General features: G+C 45.6%; 1 protein-coding gene across 1 annotated transcript; it reads left to right on the top strand.

The window, feature by feature from the left end:
* The first annotated feature begins 194 nt into the window (after nt 1-194).
* On the top strand, nt 195-17726 carry LOC120977702 (transcription initiation factor TFIID subunit 9-like). The gene is made up of 7 exons (XM_040405754.1): nt 195-335; nt 2952-3033; nt 7307-7443; nt 10065-10199; nt 11815-11896; nt 14421-14534; nt 17249-17726. Exons 1-7 carry the CDS (start codon nt 273-275, stop codon nt 17413-17415), a joined length of 780 nt encoding a protein of 259 aa, XP_040261688.1. The 5' UTR covers nt 195-272; the 3' UTR covers nt 17416-17726.
* Nucleotides 17727-21130: the final 3404 nt, after the last annotated feature.

The raw sequence follows: 21130 nt of genomic DNA, 5'->3' as shown, positions 1-21130 counted from the left end.
CCGCACACCCTGTCACACAGGCAGCCCGATCCTCCTGCACACCCTGTCACACAGCAGTTGCACCCTGCGTTTTCTGGGGCCCCTGTGCCACGCTCTTCTCTTCAAATACGGAGAGAAACGCGCAGTTCTCACTGACACCAGCAGGTGGCGCTCTCTACTACGACGCCGCACTTCCTCTACATAGATGGCGCTCCTCGCCTGACGGAAGTTGGACGCTGCCGCCCGACTGCTGGGTGTCTTCTTGGTCCGGTGCCGGAAGTCAGTCAGAATCAATGTTGGAGGCTATGGAGCAGGCGAAGATGGCGTCACCCAAGAGCGCTCCAAAGGATGCTCAGGTGCAGGGGGTGGGGAGCTGCAATTACAGGGCGGCTGAGGGACTACATAGCCCAGCATGGCGGGATGTACTGCAGCACGACCACCGGCTGTTACCTCTCCTGACACATCTCTCCTGCGGGGAGTTAACTTCTTCCGTCCTAGCATTCACTGCTTAGAGGGGAGGTCCACTTTACGTAAAGCTGTAGACGATAGTCCCTGGTGATGGACGGGGTGCTCTGGAAAAGGGAGTCCCTGACACAGGGCTGGATTGGGACAGCTGTTGGCCTCATTGCCTTGGTGTCAGGTGTTATAGAGATACATCACTTTTATTTTTCAGGTCACTGTATATGCTAGCAACATATTGAGACATGCCCCGCCCCTTAGTGTTTAGGCCACGCCCAAGCTGATATGCTGGACATAGAAGGAACATAGTCTCATCACTTACCTGCAGTACCAGACACGGCCACACTTGTGTATGGCGCTGTGCTTATGTATATAATGCAGGAATCAAAGGGGTTGTCTGGGGTATTGATGATCTAGTCTCAGGATGTTGGGGGTCCGACTCCTGGCACCCCTGCCGATCAGCTGTTTAAAGAGGCTGCGGCGTTCTGGTGAGCACCCTGGCCTCTTCATTGGCCACATGTCCTATTTGGGGCTCGGTCTCATTCAAATGAATGGGCCTGGGCTGCAATACCAAGCATAGCCACTATACCATGTATGGCACTGTGCTTTGTAAGCTGGAGTGTCGCGGTCGTCTAACAGCTGATTAGGAGCAGTGCCGGGACCTGGGCCCCTCCGATCAGATATTGATGGCCTCTCCCTTAGGATAGCCCAATTGCATTGATGACTGAGCACAAACTGCGGTATTGCCTTCAAAAATCATGTCCCAAAGTATCAAGGAATTTGAAAGCCCTGCCCCCCCGCCACTTTGCCTTGGCCATGTGACGTCACGCGGCCTAGGCGCAGCTCAGCCCCCTTGAAGTGAATGGGGCTGAGCTGCAATACCAAGCACAGCCACTACACAATGTACGGCGCTGTGAGAAGCCTGGGGGGGTTCTAGGTGTCAGACCCCCACTGATCAGGTACTAATGACCTATCCTAACCTAGGTCATTGGTAAAAAAAAAAAAAAAAAAACACTCCCAGAAAACCCCTTTTAACCCCTTAGGAACTTAGGACGTACCGATACGCCACGTTTGCCGAGTCCTTCTTAAAGGGACACTGACAGGCCCAATAAGCATAATTATCTATATATATGACTGCACAGGTCTTCTAATGTGTATTAAAAACATATAAGTATAACCCCTGTCCACCTTATAAATACTGCAAACTCATGTTTTATAACCTAAAGTAATCGCTCTTCTTTCTGCCCAAGGGGCGGCGTTTCAGCTTCACTTCTGCCCAGCCAGCCGACCCCCAAGAGCCCTTTTGAAGTGCCGCCCAGCTCATCAATATTCACTTCGCTGGGCGGCTTCTGTGTGCTGGCCAATTGTGCCCGGCGCAGAACGGAGAGGCTGAAGCGGCCTCAAAGAAGCAGAGGGGACGCAGGCGCGATGTCATCCCGGCGAGTGAGTGCCGGGCGCATGCGCAGAAGCTGAAAGTGAGTCCGATGCCCATAGCCGGATCTCGGAACGTCGGGGGACAGCAGAAGCCGCCCAGCGAAGTGAATATTGATGAGCTGGGCGGCGCTTCAAAACGGCAGTTGGGGGGCGGCTGACGGGGCAGAAGTGAAGCTGAAACGCCGCCCCTTGGGCAGAAAGAAGACGATTCTATCAGGTTATAAAACATCAGTTTGCTGTATTTAGAAGGTGGACAGGGGTTAGACTTATATGTTTTTAATGCACATTAGAAGACCTGTGCATTCATATATATAGCTAATTATGCTTATTGGGCCTGTCAGTGTCCCTTTAAGGACTCGGCAAACGTGGCGTACCGGTATCTCACAGGCCGGAAGCTGTATGAGTAAGGCTCCATTCACACGTCCGCAAATGGGTCCGCATTCGTTCCGCAATTTTGCGGAACGGGTGCGGACCCATTCATTTTCTATGGGGACGGAATGGATGCGGACAGCACACAGTGTGCTGTCAGCATCCGCATTTGCGGAGCGCGGCCCCGATCTTCAGGTCCGCAGCTCCGCAAAAGATAGAACATGTCCTATTCTTGTCCGCAGCTTGCGGACAAGAATAGGCATTTCTATAGGGGTGCCGGGCGGGTGTGTTGCGGATCCGCAACACACCACGGACGTGTGAATGGAGCCTAATACACACAGTATTACTCATACAGCCAATGCATTCCAATAAGGGGTTAAATAATATATGGCTGTAAAGTGATCTTTTTTATCTGCCAGTTCCCGCAGAGCCCTTCAGTGTTGGAAAGAGGTTCAGGACGGGACGTCATTGTATGGGGCGTGATTGACAGCAGATATCCCCATGAGGAGTATATGGGACAGCACAGAGGAAAGGGGTTTTCTACCATTGTCAGCTGCTAAATGATTTCATGGGGCTCAAAAGCCCCTTTAAATGTAGTGGTAGGACCCCCAGCACCCTGCCATTACCAGACCTGATTGTGCCTGTGGGGGGCACTATTACCGAGTTATTCTGTAATAACGCGTCATGCTGACTCCGTTTTCTATTTACAGGTTATGGCCCAGATTCTGAAGGATATGGGGATTACAGAGTATGAGCCGAGGGTCATTAACCAGATGCTGGAGTTCACGTACAGTAAGTAAATCGCAGGCTGTCGCAGTGCGTCTTAAGGTTTGTTCACAGTGTGGTAAAGACGTGGTCGAAAATGTACTTTGGTAAAATAATGGGCACCATTGCTAGACACTTGACTGACCCCATTATAGTAAATGGGGTTTGTTGGGCGCGGTTGGTCAGTCACGTTTTTCTCTTCCTGTGGCGGAAGGCCCTGATGTGGATGTGAACGAAGCTGGCGTCAGCGCTGACCGTTTTCTGACGCATCCTTACCCTTCTGTGAGCCTAAACTGTACCAAGCGATACCTCCATCTGGACAGCATCTACATCTGCATGTTTTTACCTTTTTTAAAGGGGGTTGCCCCATGAAACACACTAATTCCTTATCCACAGGTCAGGGGGAGAAGTGTCTGATCGACGGGGTCCTACCACTGGGCCCCCCACCAATCAAGAGAATGGGGGTCCGCATTTGAGTGGCTGCACTTGCTTGATGATCCATTCAACTGTATGGGACTTCTGGAAATAACTGAGCACAGAACCTGGCCATCTCTGGTGGTCCATTAGCTGCGGCTTACAAGAGCTACCGGACGCTCTATTCATACAGGGGAACACAGGGCACCCATTCTTGTGATGGATGGGGGTACATATGCCCTATTCTGTGGATATGGGATAAGTGTCGTTTGTGGTACAGCCACTTTTATTGCATCCTGCAGATTATTTATTTTTTTCTCTCTCTGGGAACGCCTTATTGTGAAGTCAATTAAAGGGGTCCTCTTTAAGGGGTGTATCAGCAAATTAATGGAAGAGGAAGCTCCATCTTTTATGGGCAGCATAAAACAGATGATACGTGAAGAGGTCAGGGAGTCGGTTAGCGGTCTGAGAATGCACCGCCCCAGTACTTCCACAGCTGCTGCAAAAGACTCCCCCTCCAGTGATGGTGAGATACTTTCTGGCCTGCGAAAAAAAGGAGTGGGGGTCAACAGACGAGGCTGCAGGGAGACCACTTTTTCCTGTGGAAAATACTAATTCCCTAGTAAAGGCGGTTCGGATGTCTATGGGGTTGGACGATCAGAGACCACAGCATTCAGTCCAGGACTCTATGTTTGAAGGGTTAGCTCCCAAGAAGAGGAAGGTGTTTGATGTGCATAAGAACATTCAAGATGTGATTGCCAGAGAATGGAAAAGGCCGGATAGGAAGTTTTCCGTCCCTTCTTTGGTGAAGCGGAAGTATCCGTTTGATGAGGAGTTGTCTTCCCCCTGGGATAGGGCCCCAAAGCTTGATGCCCGAGTAGCAAAAATGTCCAAAAAAGCCGACCTTCCTCTTTGAGGACATGGGTTCGCTCAAGGACTCGATGGATAGGAGAGCAGAGGTTCACGTAAAGAAAAATTGGGAAGCCTCTGCAGTGGCTTTTAAACCTGCTATTGCGGCTACGTCTGTTGCCAGATCACTAAAAGTGTGGCTGGGGGAGTTAGAGGCTCACATTAAAGGGGGTACCCGTAGGGATTAGTTACGGTCTTCCTTCCCTCTTATAAGTAATGCCTTGGATTTCTTAGCTGACGCTTCCACCTTATCCAACTTTATTGTATAAGGTTATTTGGTTGAAGAGCTGCAATGGGGATGCTAGTTTCAAGGCAACACTTTGTGCTATCCCTTATCAATGACAGTCTTTGGGCCCGTCCTTGACGACTTACTAGAAAAGGCCTCGGACAGAAAGAAGGGCTTTCCCTCTGTTAGTCAGGCACCCAGGAAGTCTTTCTGTCCCAGATTTAATAAGGGGAGCTTTAGGGGCAAAGAAAGAGAAACTATTTGCAGGTCCGAATAAGAAAAGTAAGGGATTTCTTTTTTTCGGGTCAGACACCACAAAAAAGCAGTCCCAATGACGCCAGAGCACCTGTCGGAGGTCATCTGTCTCTTTTTGCAGAGGTGGAATGGGCCCAGTACCATTCAAGGCTTCTTCAGCTTCAGATCCTGCGAGATTGGGACAGAAGTCTCCCCTCTCTGGACACAGAGATATCTCTATCCTCCCAGACCTTAGATTCCTTGGGGTGGTGGATGGATCTAAAAAATCTAGAAAGAGGAGTTCCTGGGACCAGGGAGACGGTTCTCCCCTTAACCACGGGTGCAAGCCCATCCGGTTGGGGAGCCCATGTTGTGTCCTTGCTTTTGCAGGGGATTTGGGACAGCAGATCTCTGTCCCATTCACACAATTTCATGGAATTGGATGCAATCAGGATAGCCTTAGTACAGAGTCTCCCGACCATCAGAGGCAGGAATGTAAGGGTCTATTCGGACAACACAACAGCAGTGGCCTATATCAAGCGGCAGGGAGGTACAAGGGCTCGGGGCCTAATGTCTCTCTCCCATCAGATTTTCAGCCTAGCAGAAGCTTCTCTATTATCTCTTTCTGCAGTACATCTAAGGGGTTCGGACAATGTGAAAGCGGACTTCCTCAGTCGTCATCAACTGTTCCAGGGAGAATGGTCCTTAGATCAGGGGTTTTTCAATCAGGTGGCAGCATTATGGGGTACTTCAGAGATAGATCTCTTTGCCACCAGGGAAAACAGGAAGGTAGAAGTCTTCTTTTCCCTTTCTCCGGTGGAGCATCCGAGAGCTGTGGATGCACTGGCTCAATCTTGGGCCTTCTGTATGCCTTTCCCCCACTAAAAATGCTACCAAGAGTCCTCAAGAAAATCAAAAAGGAGGAGGCCACAGTAATAGTTATAGCTCCTTTTTGGCCGAGAAGGGTGTGGTTTTCATGGCTCCGCAAGATGTCGATAGCAACACCATGGGTGCTTCAAGAATCTCAGGCGCTTCTGTCCCAGGTTCCAGTTTTTCACCCGGAGGTGAAGTATCTGCTCCTGACTGCCTGGTTATTGAGAGGGAGATTTTAAAGAAAAGAGGTCTTTCCGAGGATGTAGTTAGCACTCTCTTGGCCAGTCAGAAGGAGGTCACTTCTAAGGTCTACCTTAGAGTTTGGAGGACTTTTTTCAGATTCGCCAAGAAACCTGTGGATGTGCTAGAAGCTCCTGACATCCCGCTAGTATTAGATTTCCTACCGGAAGGATAGAACAAAAAACTTTGGCCCAGCAATTTAAAAGTTCAGATTTCAGCATTAAGTGCCTTATTTGAGTTTAAAGGGAACCTGTCATCAAAAAGGATACATATTAGGTATTGCTGCGTCCATAACAACCTGCTCTATAAGAATACCACATGACCTAACCCCTCGGGTGAACACTGTTTAAAAAAAAAAAAAAAAAAAAAAAAAGGTCAAAAAAGCCATTTTTTTGTCACCTTACATCACAAAAAGTGTAATAGCAAGCGATCAAAAAGTCATACGCGCCCCAAAATTATACCAAACAAACTGTCATCTCATCCCGCAAAAATGATACCCTACCTAAGACAATCACCGGAAAAAAAAGATGAAAATTGAAAATCTGCCAAAAAAAGTGAAATTCTGAAATTTTCAATAAAATCTTGTAGAACACCTAAAGGGTTAACAACGTTGGTTAGATCAGTTTTTAATACCTTGAGGGGTGTAGTTTCTAAAATGAGGTCATTTTTGGGTGGTTTCTATTATGTAAGCCTCACAAAGTGACTTTAGACCTGAACTGGTCCCTAAAAAGTTTTGCTTCAAAGCCTTCTAACATCCCCAAAAAATAAAATGGCATTCACAAAATGATCCAAACATGAAGTAGACATATATGGGAAATGTAAAGTAATAACTATTATATGAGGTATCGCTATCTGTTTTAAAAGCAGAGAAATAGAAATTTGGAAAGTTGCAAATTTTTCTAAATTTTTGGTAAATTTGGTATTTTGTTTTAAATTAAAAATTAAATATTTTGATTCCAATTTACCACTGTCATGAAGTACAATATGTGACGAGAAAACAGTCTCAGAATGGCTTGGATCAGTAAAAGCGTTTTAAAGTTATCACCACATAAAGTGACACATGTCAGATTTGCAAAAATCAGTCTGGCAGGGTCCTTAAGGGGTTAAAAGGCGGTTCTGGTTCCTGTTTCCTGTCCTGAGGAGGTGGAGGCGGTCTCTCCAGGGGGGCGGTCATAGGTTCAAAGAAAACCGATTACCGGTAAGTGTAATCCAATGTTTCTGAACATTGGATTTGTTCTCTGACCCTCAGATTTAATTCCTGAAGCTTTCAGGCTGAGGACCTCACGTCACCATGTCACTCCAGAGTGTGCAGAGTAGCATGAAAGGAATGTGAGGTTGATTTTTACACACAGAAAATATTTAACTGTGTCTTATTTTGAGAAAACCATTCTTGTCATTATTTAGGATATGTGACGTCGATTCTGGAAGATGCCAAGATTTACTCCAGTCATGCCAAGAAGAATAATATTGATGCCGATGACGTCAGGCTGGCGATTCAATGTAGAACAGACCAGTCATTTACATCGCCTCCTCCAAGAGACGTGAGTGTTGGGTTTTATATATCGCTGTGGAGGCGAATGACAAGGGGGTGTCCGCATATGAACTTGCCGAGTTTCCTCTGGACTTATTTTGGTCCAAAATTAGTTGGTTTGCTCGGTGCCCATGGGCAGTGATGTAAACAAGCACCAGTGTCGATTGCCCTTCCAAGATGGTGCATCTGTCCTCCACTGCGCATGCACTGAAAGCGTTCAGCGCTGATACAGGTTGTCCATTACTTCCCCTGGTCTCCTGTATCGCTGCTTGCACTCAATGCTTTCAGCACACGCACAATAGAAGACAGAAGCACCATCTTGGAAAGCCTATGGAAGCCGGTACTTGCATCACTACCTATTGGCACCAGATTGGGGGGGGGGGTTCTGTGTGGGCTAAGGTAAGTCCAGAGGAAGTTTATCAAGGTCTTATGACATTACACAGTAGTGTACGGCAGTACTGAAATATATTCACAAAGTGGACATTAAAGAGTTTTTCTAGGTCTGTAGATAAAGCTTTATTGCTGTGTAATGAAAAATTCTGCACATTTCTGTTATACTTTGTGTTTAACATGGGTTTTCCAGTGCTTGCAGTACCAAGCACAACCACCAGGAAAACTATGGCGCTCTGCCTGGTCAGTGGGGGCATTGTGAGCGAGACCTCCACAAGTCTGATATCGGTGGCTGATCCTGAGGTTAGGGCATCAGTATTCTACTTTGGGGAACCCTTCAACTTCCTCACCTATTTGGGACCTCTGCATGCTGTCAGTAAATGGGAACATTCTTGTTTACTTTCAGAGGCTGAACAGCCATACAGACCTAGACAGCTAGACTTATATAAATTATAAGCAATCTTTGAGATGGATAAACCATCAGCACAGTTCGTTCTTCTATCCTGACAGTTTGCCAGAATGTGTCGGTGGAAGTAAAATCAGTGAAAAGTGGTATGAGGAGTAGGACTAGTGTGACGTACCCTTGTGAAGGCCTTTTCATGTCGTTGCCCACGTGGTCTCCAGGCCAATCTCCAGCTATCATGGCGTCAGAGACAAAAGTAATACTCATTACTGAAGAAGACAGACCTCCATGATGGCCTTTGAGACTGGTGGTGTGAGGTCAGTGGGACACCTGTGGCTGGACATCTTGCTCATAGCCCAGGGTCGTGCAGACACCTTCTGATGGTTTGTGTAGACATTGTTTGCCGCCCTAGGCTTGGGATGTGATATCCAATTTCACTTACAGTACAGAATTTGCCATTCTTCTAATCCGATGATCCGTGCAGAGGTTCATCTCTATGCACCTCTTGCTGTCATTCTAATTCCTTGTTATTCTCCCAATCACTTGAACACGCACCGTTGAACAGTGCTGACATCTCAGCCTAGGTGCATAGAGACCTACTGGAGTGATAAACCAAGGCCTCTCAGTTCAAGGATTCTGTCCCTCTCAGTTTGTGACAGGTGGAGATAACTGGCTTGTTGAGGAGGCATCGCACAATCATCCCACACAACATGATCCAATTTTAGAGGCTTCATGTGGCTAAAAAAAAAACGTTACTTTCCATCTGGCTGTTATGCCCATCCCACATGTCACAGATTGGAGCTAGGTGCTTAAAAATTTACTGTATTTTTCGCTTTATAATAGGGATCGACCGATTATCGGTTTTACCGATATTATCGGTCGATATTCAGGATTTTGATCTTCTCTGGGCCCACGTTGCACTGTCACCTGACTGTGTCATAGAGGGCTCAGTACGTCCTTACGCTGTATGCAGTCAGGACAGTGCAGAATGGCCTAGAGAAGACCAGGGAGGACAGATATAGGCAACGTCTCACACCCCGCTCCTTTTGCATACTAGTAAGTGCTTCCATAATGGAAACGCTCATTAATATTCGCTTTATAAAATGCACTGCCATTTTCCCCCACTTTTGGGAGAAAAAAAATTACGTCATAATGCCAAAACTACAGTAATCATCTGCAGATCTTAACGATACCTGCTACTTCCTCCGTTTGTATAACCTTATGTCTTGTCCTTCTTGGTGTTGCTATGTCAGTGTTGAAGAGTGTATGGACCCCAAAAAAGGGTAAATTCCAAATTTATAAAGTCACAGAGAATAATGCACTATAGTAATAGAAGCAAACATAACATATGCCCTAAGCCATCACTCTAATGATAAAATCTGAGACTCTTAGCCAATACATTTTGATCAAAACATAACGGCATAGGTAGGTTTAGCGTAGGACCTGCCTGGACTGAGACCACCTTGGCGCTGGGTAGGTGGGCACAGATGTGTTTTGATCAAAATGTATTGGCTAAGAGTCTCAGATTTTATCATTAGAGTGAGGGCTTAGTCCATATGTTATGCTTGCATCTATTACTATAGTGCATTATTTTCTGTGACTATAAATGTAGCCATGCACATCCGCATATTAACTATCATATCGTCCTAATGCGGCCACAATGATGACAAATTACAAGTTATAAAACTTAGACTATGGAGACAAAAAATGAATGAAATTGGGTCCAAAATGAATAAAGTGCTTGCAAAATGATTGTTTTTTTTATGGTGATGTAAATATAAATTTGTTTACAGTAGAATTTATACTTATGAGTTTTTTTGTTTTTTTCTGTGCCTTAGTTTTTACTAGATATATCGAGACAGAAGAACCAGACTCCTCTACCATTAATCAAACCCTATGCTGGACCCCGGCTGCCACCAGATAGATACTGCCTGACTGCGCCAAACTACAGACTGAAAACAATAACGAAAAAGGTATGTGCCTGGGAATAGTTACCGTATTTTTCGCTCTATAAAACGCACCTAGTAGGAAAATAGGAAAAAAATATTTTTCATTAGACCTCAGATCAGCCTCGTGTCTGCAGCCCCCAGCCTCATGTCTGCAGCCCCCAGCCTCGTGTCTGCAGCCCCCAGCCCCGTGTCTGCAGCCCCCAGCCCCGTGTCTGCAGCCCCCAGCCCCGTGTCTGCAGCCCCCAGCCCCGTGTCTGCAGCCCCCAGCCCCGTGTCTGCAGCCCCCAGCCCCGTGTCTGCAGCCCCCAGCCCCGTGTCTGCAGCCCCCAGCCCCGTGTCTGCAGCCCCCAGCCCCGTGCCTGCAGCCCCCAGCCTCGTGTCTGCAGCCCCCAGCCTCGTGCTACCAGTTACCTCTCCTGCTCCGGACACCACCGCTCCTCACCTTCGGCGCTCCTTCTGCTCTTCTTGCCGCCGGCTATGCTGTGAACTGAGGCGCACAGCGTGATGTCACATTGCGCCCTCATGCTGTGAGCAGCCACTGCACAGCTGACAGCCAAGGACCAGGAAGCGGTGAGTACAGAGCCTTCACCGCTTCCTGGTCCTCCGGTACCGTTTTGGGGGGGGGGCAAAGTGCGTCTTATGGGGTAAAAAATACGCTATCTGCTGGGCACACAGCATTGTATTTTATGTGGCTTTGCATGCGGATAACTTAACAAATTCCCTGCATATGTTAGAGGACCTTTCATCGGCCCAAACATTGTAAGATAACTATCAGGCTATGTAGAGTGGCGCCAAGGCATCTCACTGCACTTAATATTATTCCGGGGCGCCGCTCCGTTCTCCCGCTATGTCCCCCGGTATTTTCGCTGACTTGGTAACACTGGGAGGAGCCTTCCTTTTTTTTCTCCTGGGCGTCTCCTTCTCCCAGGCTGTAGCGCTGTCCAATTGCAGCGCAGAGCTCACAGCCTTTTTTCTCCCAGGCTGTGAGCTCTGCGCTGTGATTGGACAGCGCTACAGCCTGGGAGAAGGAGACGCCCCCGATAAAAGCTGGCGTCTCCTCCTCCCTGTACGGATGCTGTCTATTAGCATACAGAGCGTGAAACCAGAACGAGGGGCACAGAAGGGGAAACAGAGCAGCCTATCTGAAAAAAAAATGACATCTACTAATAATGTCCTACAGTGCCATTTACTTATATTGTAATGTCAGGACTGGTGAAAGGTCCTCTTTAAGCACTCGTCTACTTAGCTGGTACTGTATTAAGATGCAGATTTTCCTCAGACAAATTAGCAGATACACATGTAATACGCAGAAAATCTACAATGAGTCAGTGCCAAAATCCTCATTAGCAACATGTGGATTTTACCCCTTGCTTGGCAGAATATGCAGCGGTAATTGACAGGATTGACGCGCTGCGGATTTAAAGGTGTTCTCAGGCAGGTTATATTGATGACCTATTCTGCTGTGTATAATCACAAGATCTGCAGGAGAGAGAGAGGTTTTTCAGGTGCCTCTCGTAATGGCAGCAGATATGCAAAAGTGACTAATCTGCTGTACTTGTGAGACTGTAGATGGTTTGTATATTGTGTGTATGGTATAATTGTATATTGCTTATGTTTTCTGCATTTCTCTCTGTAACAGATTCCGTCATCTGGAAGCAGAATAACTGTCCCAAGATTAAGTGTGGGGACCGTATCAAGCCGACCCAGCACGCCAACAATAGGTAAGCAGCACAGCTCTTGGTAAGTTATTTTTGTTCTGTTTTTACTCTTCGGATTGATGTTCTAAGGCAGTGTTCCCCATCTCCAGTCCTCAGCGCCCACCTGTCGGTCATGATTTGAGACTATCCCAAAGAATAAATACCTGAAGTAAATGGTGATGCATGGACACGAATTTTATCGCCTGCTCAATACTGAAGGAATCCTGAAAACCGTACAGGCTGCTGGGCCCTGAGGACTGGAGGCTCCTGTTGCTATTAGTAGGATAGCCTGCAAGGCAGCAGGGGTCGTACTTCTGGGTAAAATTAGAATTCACTAAACAAAGTACCATATAGGGAACTGTGAAGAAATCACAGCATAGTCACTCTGCGGCTCTGAATAGTGAAGTCTGCGGCTCCTGTTTCTAAGGAGTCCATGAGTGTATGTTGCATGATGATCTGCTGAGAGATCAAGAGACATTATGTGACTTCATACCAGGAAGCGATTTCGTTGCAGCATTGCTTCCTTTAAATTGACCGCGGACAGAGCTGTGCAGTCCTGGTGCTTGTGAAAACAGCTGCTCCTCGGGGGGTGCCAGAAGTCGGATCCCTGCCGGTCTGATATGGATTACTTATCTCAAGTATAGGTCATCAACAGTTCTAGAAATCTCCTTTAAATAGTCTTATTCTAGAACAATGATGTTATGTGAATCCTTTAGATGCAGGACAGCTTTATGAAAGCTTGTAGTCTCTGTCCCATTAGCACTGACAGAGATGACTATTCTCATCGGCCTCTGTCCCACATGGAGTTTAATTTCCTTATTATAATATGGCGGATGACCAAAGTAGTAAATGTAATGAGTGGACTACAGTTAGGGTTATTTAGAGGGAGCTCTGATAACTGTGTGTAAATATATCAGACGTGCAGGGGTTGTCATAAATTAGGTGCTTCCTCTGGCAGTCTGTGCGCCTAAGGCTACTTTCACACTAGCGTTTTTACTAGATCCGGCAGGGATAATACAACCATCTGCATCCGTTATGAATGGATCCGGTTGTATTATCTTTAACATAGCCAAGACGGATCCGTCATGAACTCCATTGGCCTGCATTGTGGGTCATGACGGATCCGTCTTGCTCCGCATCCCAGGACGGAAAGCATGCTGCGGTTTGATCTCCGGTATAAGAACGGAACGGAATGCATTTTGGACCACTCCGTTCTGTTCAGTTACGTTTTGTCCCCATTGTCAATGGGCTCTCAATAGTGTAAAATATTAACGCTAGTGTGAAAGTAGCTTAAAATGAGCTGGTGTAGATTTCAGTCACCATTTATGTAAAAAAAAACTGGCGTGAATGATGTTAAATGTGCCAGGGGCTGATGGCCCTGCCCACGCCCTTTTTGGAAAGTGCAGAGGGCGGTGTAGAAGCACCACTTGCGCCAAGATTTTTGTGCAGTGGCGTTTAAAAAGTAGCAACTCCAGGTTTGCAACTTTTTTAGGCCAGGTGCTGACAGTGGTGCTCAGCCCAACATGTAACTAGATTGTTACTATTGCGATTATACTTGTACAAAAAGAAGACAAGGGCGGCACTCACCGGTACTTGCAGAAGTGGTTTCTTTATTCCATTTCGGTGTAAGGTAGGGAGCAGACTACATATAAGCGTGCATCAGCAGGATAAGGCGACAGCCAGACGAAGCACTGAGGTGCGAAACGGCCGTCGCCTTATCCTGCTGATGCACGCTTATATGTAGTCTGCTCCCTACCTTACACCGAAATGGAATAAAGAAACCACTTCTGCAAGTATCGGTGAGTGCCGCCCTTGTCTTCTTTTTGTACAGATAATTCCCTCCCTATTTAGGACCAATTACATAGGACACTGTAAGTATTGTATGTTGTTAGAATGTTGGAGGAAACCAAAGGAACTGGAAGAATCACACGCACGAGAAAAACATGGAAATTTAAAGGGGTTGTCTTATTGTCAGGATAGGTCATCAATATCAGATTGGTGGACGTCCTACAGCTATCAGCTGTTTGAAGGGGAGGCGGCAGTGCTCCATGCAAGTGCCGCTTCCTCTTCATTACACTCCCTGTCGTCTTTGAAGTGCAGTGTAATGACAAGTACTCGCTCCATACGCCTGAATGGATAGAGTACTTATAATTACACCGCACCACCAGGAAGCAGCGCTCACATGGAGTGCCCCCTCCTCCTCCTTACCCAGCACCCCCACCGATCAGATGTTTATCAGGCCCCCGCCAATCTGATATTGATGACCTATCCTGACGATAGGTAGGTCATCAATATATAGCAGGACAACCCCTTTAATGCAAATGCCCAAGGTCCGAATCAATCCTAAGACCCCAGTACTGACCACTGAGCTTGCAGGAAGCTGTGAGTTCCCCACGGTCCTGAGGGTCTTATCAGACCATTTCCGGTGATTAAAGGGAATGGTTTGATGATAACACTATTTTTCCATGTAATCATGTTACTGAAGCGTCTCCTTCATTGCAGTCTTTTATTATTGTAGATATATTTGATGTCTTTGTTTTCACCACAGGGACTCCTGCAGCTCAGACCGTGTCTCTTTCTAAGGTTGGTGGTACTTCAGTGGCTCTCACTGGCCAAAGATTTACCGTTCAGATTCCAACTTCACAGACAACAGTTAAGACAGGTTAGTAAATATTCTGTCATTCTTTTATGTCATGTCACTTTTTTGCATTCATTGTTGCAGAAAATACGTAAAAATCAAATACTCTTGAGTTGTCCCTGACACCAAATTGTAGCCTTCAACCTGGCTTTCCATCGTGCACACTTGAATACCTGAAAACTATTTAAATGGATACAGCAATGGATCCATTTGCTTTAACGAAGCAAATTAAGTTGTTTTTAAAAAAAATACATTTCATTCAAATTTTTTAGAAAACACTGATGTAAACAATAAAGCAGCTGCAGCTTTCAAAAAATCTAACGTACATTAACCCCCATCCCCCCGGTCATTCCCCACCCTCAGAGAGACAACCAGTGAGAGACCAGGACCCAAACTCCTGTGGAATGGAAGACAAAGCTTGCTTCCTAAAAAACAGACGACAGGCTGAGCATTGCTTTCTATAGACACCTTTACAGGAAAAGTAACAGAATAACATCTGGTTCAGAAAAGCTATATGTCTCATGAAATGGAAGGATAGGAACAGTAGGGTAAATGTGAAATAAACCTGCTGATTTTCAGAGCGAGTCACTATTACCAATAGATCGTTAAGTCTCCAGAACATGGACCCCGATTCATCTGTCCCGAAGAGGTTCCTATTTAGGGCTCGTGCAGATAAACGTAAGGGCTCAGTTCTCGTATTGCAGACCGCAAATGGCCAGTGCTCGTATATTGCACTCCGTGGTGCAGGTGCAGACCCAGTGACTTGAATGTTTCTGTGATCCCCAGATATGACTGAAGATAGGACTTCACCTCTCTTTTGCGGAGCAGGGGCACAGATCGGAAGCACTACGAAGCGCTTCCGTGGGCTTTCTGGTCTGTGGCTCTGCACCACAAAAAGTAGGACTATGTTCTATCTCGGTGACCCGGTGAATGAGTAATAATTGAGACATACTTTGAGCCTCACAGACTGACAATTTTGGGGTTAAGGCCAATATCTAATTTCATTGTTTTCGATATAGGACCACATCCATCTCCCACTTCTATATAACAGGCAAATGATCAGTTCCTATAGGGTCACTAAATAAGCGTATATACACTCACCTAAAGAATTATTAGGAACACCATACTAATACGGTGTTGGACCCCCTTTTGCCTTCAGAACTGCCTTAATTCTACGTGGCATTGATTCCACAAGGTGCTGATAGCATTCTTTAGAAATGTTGGCCCATATTGATAGGATAGCATCTTGCAGTTGATGGAGATTTGAGGGATGCACATCCAGGGCACGAAGCTCCTGTTCCACCACATCCCAAAGATGCTCTATTGGGTTGAGATCTGGTGACTGTGGGGGCCATTTTAGTACAGTGAACTCATTGTCATGTTCAAGAAACCAATTTGAAATGATTCGAGCTTTGTGACATGGTGCATTATCCTGCTGGAAGTAGCCATCAGAGGATGGATACATGTTCTCATTCTGTTTACACCAAATTCGGACTCTACCATTTGAATGTCTCAACAGAAATCGAGACTCATCAGACCAGGCAACATTTTTCCAGTCTTCAACAGTCCAATTTTGGTGAGCTTGTGCAAATTGTAGCCTCTTTTTCCTATTTGTAGTGGAGATGAGTGGTACCCGGTGGGGTCTTCTGCTGTTGTAGCCCATCCGCCTCAAGGTTGTGCGTGTTGTGGCTTCACAAATGCTTTGCTGCATACCTCGGTTGTAACGAGTGGTTATTTCAGTCAACGTTGCTCTTCTATCAGCTTGAATCAGTCGGCCCATTCTCCTCTGACCTCTAGCATCCACAAGGCATTTTTGCCCACAGGACTGCCGCATACTGGATGTTTTTCCCTTTTCACACCATTCTTTGTAAACCCTAGAAATGGTTGTGCGTGAAAATCCCAGTAACTGAGCAGATTGTGAAATACTCAGAACGGCCCGTCTGGCACCAACAACAATGCCACGCTCAAAATTGCTTAAATCACCTTTCTTTCCCATTCTGACATTCAGTTTGGAGTTGAGGAGATTGTCTTGACCAGGACCACATCGCTAAATGCATTGAAGCAACTGCCATGTGATTGGTTGACTAGATAATTGCATTAATGAGAAATAGAACAGGTGTTCCTAATAATTCTTTAGGTGAGTATATATTAGGGAAATAAGCCCTTTAGTACTCACCAGTGCGCGGCAGGTCAAACTCTGAGTGAATCCCCATGTGGCGCGTTTGAAGTTTTTTATATTTTATTAAAGGCACAGGGTTGCACAGTGTGGAATAGCATCCGTGCGTGCCTGCACTAGGAGCAAGGGGGGAGTTGCTCTTACTCCTCGAAACTCGGCTCTCTCCGCAACTGCTGCACTTCCTGCGCTTTGACGTGGCCAGGCGTTATGATTTCACTGCCTGTCCCTGTCAATCAAAATGCAGAGGACGTGGCAGTTACAGAGAGAGCTGAGCCGCTAGGAGTAACAGCAACGCCCCCATTGCTCCTAGAGCTCATTTGTCTATATTAAAACATCATATTTCTGAGCAATGCGGGCACATATGGACATAGGACCAACTCGGATGCCTTCAGCTGCCAAGCGTACATGTTACAGGTCAGCCAGTGTCATAGGTACAAACCTGCTGATAGATGCCCTTGAACATTGTGTTAGTGACGTTCATACTTATGTTTTACATGTTGTAATACTGTTTAGCCATTGTGCTGGTTTGTCTTAGATATCTTTTTCTTTTTCCATCCTACAGCCACATCTACAACGCCCACAGTGCAGAACGTCCTGATCAACCCGTCACTGATCGGATCCAAAAATATTCTCATCACAACTAACATGGTGTCCTCACAGAACTCCGCAAATGAATCCAACTCATTAAAGCGGAAACATGAAGATGATGAGGACTACGATGCGTTATAACATGGACTTTATTTTAAAAAAGGCTCAAGGATTACTCAAACTTATACAATTTCTTTTTTATGTGGAGAAAGTAAAAATTTAAATATTAATTTGCACAAGTGCTCTAAGTGATGTGATATTTATTGGACGTCATAGAGATCCATAATATTAAAATGTAAATGAACGAGTGCTATAATTTTCACAATATTCCCCACTAGAGATGGCCTTGCGGTTCGCCCGGCGGTCGTTTCCCGGCGAACTTTGCTTGTTCGCTGTTCGGCGAACATATTGCGATATTCGCGCCCGCCATATTCTTTTACATTATGAAGAACTTTGACCCATGACACATCCATCAGGTGGTACAGGACAGCCAATTGAGACGTTTCAGCACATGGACACACCCCCTACCTTATAAATAAACCTGATCTGGCCGCCATTTTACATTCAGTGTTTTGCCAGTGTAGGGAGAGGTTGCTGTGTGGAGCAGGGACAGACTGTTAGGGACACCAAACGCTAGCTAATAGGGCCACAAAAGACCTTTTAAGGACTGGTATAGGTATGCTATCGATAGGTGTGACATACTGAGGGGTGTAATATTCTTATAATATACCTTCTAACAAAGAAAGTATATTATAGTGCAATTGTATTGTGCAGCAGTTGTGTGCGGTGGTGCTGAGATACCGCAGCTATACAGAGGGAAAAAGGCTATTGGAACCAATAATTTCTACCGGTGTGATTTACCAGTTGCCCCCCCAAAAAAACTGATTGAAGCAGGAGTGTGATATACCAATAATATACTTTCTATATAGTGCATTTAGGTAGTGCAGCATTTGCGGGTTTGCTGCGTTACCGCAGCTACACAGAGTGACAAACGCTATTGGAACAAATAATTTCTACTGGTGTGATTAACCAGTTGCCCCCCAAAAAAACTGATTGAGGCAGGGGTGTGATATACCTATAATATACCTATAATAATTTATATATAGTGCATGTGCAGCATTTGTGTGCAGTTCTGCTGAGATACCGCAGCTATACAGAGGGACAAACACTATTGGAACAACTATTTGCAACTGTTGTGATTAGAGATGAGCGAATCGAAGCTAACGAAGTCTAATTCGCTTCCGAATTTCAGGAAAAATTTGATTCTGAACGAATGCGAATTTCCTCACGCTTCTTGGTAACTAATCGCATTATTTCCCAGAATGGCGGCTACACGTGTGAGGACATGGGCAAGGAACTCTGGGAAGGCGGGATGACCCATAATGCAATGCATGCAGCCAATCAGCAGCCAGCCAGCCCGGTGATGTCACAGCCCTATAAATACGGCGGCCATCTTAGATGCTGCCATTCACCATCGTACATTCAGGGTCAGACATGTATGCAGGCGCTAGGGAGAGTGAAAGAAAAACTAATTGTTAAAAAAATAAAAATAAATAAAAGACGCGATTTACTAGTGCAGTGAAAGGACAGTGAGAGGAATCATTTCACAGAGAGATGTGCAGATGCTAGGGAGAGTCATAGGAAAATCCTCATTGTGAAAACAATCGATTTAAAAGTGCAGGGAAACATTACATGGGGATCCAGAGAGTCTCATAATACAGCTCTGTCATTCCAGCAATTAGTTATTGGGGTGCAAGTGCTATGTTGAAAAGCCTTTATTGGCTTTTATCTGTGGAAAAAGATAAATATATATGCAGGTCACTTATGATGTTATTTACGCTAAAATCATTTGCAGTAATTTCTTGTGAACAGTATAGGGCGGTATTTCAGTAATACACAAAACATTTAAACGCACTGCACGGTTGCATTAGTTTCTGGTGAAAGAGTATAGGGGCTTATTTCATTAGAAAAATTAAAATACATACGCACTGCTGGTGAAAGCGTATAGTGGCCTATTTCAGTCCACTTTTGCAGCTATTTCTGTTGAAAGCGTTTAGGGGCCTATTTCATTCCAACAAGAAATATATATTCTCAGGTCACTTCTGCAGTTATTTATGGTGAAAGCGAATAGGGGCGTATTTCAGTACTACAAGAAAAATATATTCTCAGTTCACTGTTGCAGTTATATCTGGTAAAGCCTTTACTGGCGTATATCAGTAGAAAAAGAAATATACATTCGCTGGTGTACTTATATGTAGAAAAACATTTATTGACGTATATCAGTAGAAAAATTAAAATATATTCAGCGTTCACTGTTGCAGTTATGAGGTAAAGCCTTTAGTGGCGTATTTCTGTGCAAAAATCAAGATATGTTCAGCGCTGCAGTTATATGTGGGAAAGTCCTTTTTGCAGTATGGACTGAGTTACGTTGTGTTGAAATTTTGTATTTACGTTTCACACACTGCGCACTTACGTGATGACGTCCATAAGAGCTGTGCACTAATACAGGTGAATACACTATGCACTAACCCTGCACAAAAATGCAAAATAATTCACACCAGCCCGCATCTATATATGGTATTGCTTACTGGACACTACGGGGACTTTTCTGTACCACAGAAACCGCATGAGGTCCGCGTCTCGTTCTTCCAGCGCGGATCTACTTCCTCCGCTACGTCCCGTTCACTTATGAAAAAATCTTGTATTCTGCGTTAAGCGCTGCACTGATGTGCGCTAAAATCTCTTGAAACATTTGGGTGGAAAAAAATCTTGTATTTGGCGTTAAGCACTGCACTGATATGCGGTAAAATCTTTTATTAATTTTCTTGGTGGTAAAAATTTCCACCTCCTCCATTAGCTTCCTCATCTCCATTAACATCGGACACACTAACTTTATGGACGCCGTAAAATTTATAATGTAAAAACGCAGTGGCAGTATTGCTATTTTTCCCCATTTCCCTCCCAGAAAGAGTTAATAAACGTTAATCAGAAAGTTATGTGTACCCCAAAATGGCGCCATTAAAAACTACAACTTGTCCCGTAAAAAACAAGCCCTCATAAAGCTATATAGACGAAAAAATTAAAAAGTTATAGCTCTTGGAACGAGACCATGAAAAAAGGAAGAAAAACGCTTGGTCATAAAGGCCCAAACAGTCTTGGTCACTAAGGGGTTAAAGTGCCCACATATAGCACATAGTGGGACACTGCATCAAGATGAATCAGGCGTGGATCAGCCAGGATTTCAACACACCAATACCTGATGCATCAGACTAGATCAGTGTTTCCCAACCAGTGTGCCTCCAGCTGTCCGAGCATGCTGGGAGTTGTAGTTTTGCAACAGCTGGAGGCACACTGGTTGGGAAACACTGGACTAGATCATCCATGGTGCCACACCAACATTTTGACAAGAGACTGTTTTCTTCTGGCTACTATTCTGATGCTGTTACCCTCCTGATACCAAACATCTGATGCCAAGTGCTCCTTCTTTCACCCACCATCTTCAGCAAGTACTAGTATTGCCACCCACCTCCACACTATGTCAACTTGCCACTCTGTGGCCCACTGATGCTGTCATGTCCACACTATGTCAACTTGCCACTCTGTGGCCTCCTGATGCTGCCATCTCCACACTATGTAACCTGGCCACTCGCTTGCCTCCACATACTGCTGCCACCTCCACACTGTCATTGTGCCACTCTGTGGCCTCCTGATGCTGCCGCCACCTCCAGACTTTGTCATTGGGCCACTCTGTGGTCTCCTCATGCTGCTTCCACCTCACCACTCTGTCATAGGGACACTCTGTGGACTTCTCATGCTGGGCAACTATTTTGGCTCTCGGCCTGGCTGACATCAACAT

This window comes from Bufo bufo, chromosome 8, assembly GCF_905171765.1.
Source record: "Bufo bufo chromosome 8, aBufBuf1.1, whole genome shotgun sequence".
Taxonomy (NCBI): domain Eukaryota; kingdom Metazoa; phylum Chordata; class Amphibia; order Anura; family Bufonidae; genus Bufo; species Bufo bufo.
This window is presented reverse-complemented; position numbering and strand designations above follow the sequence as displayed.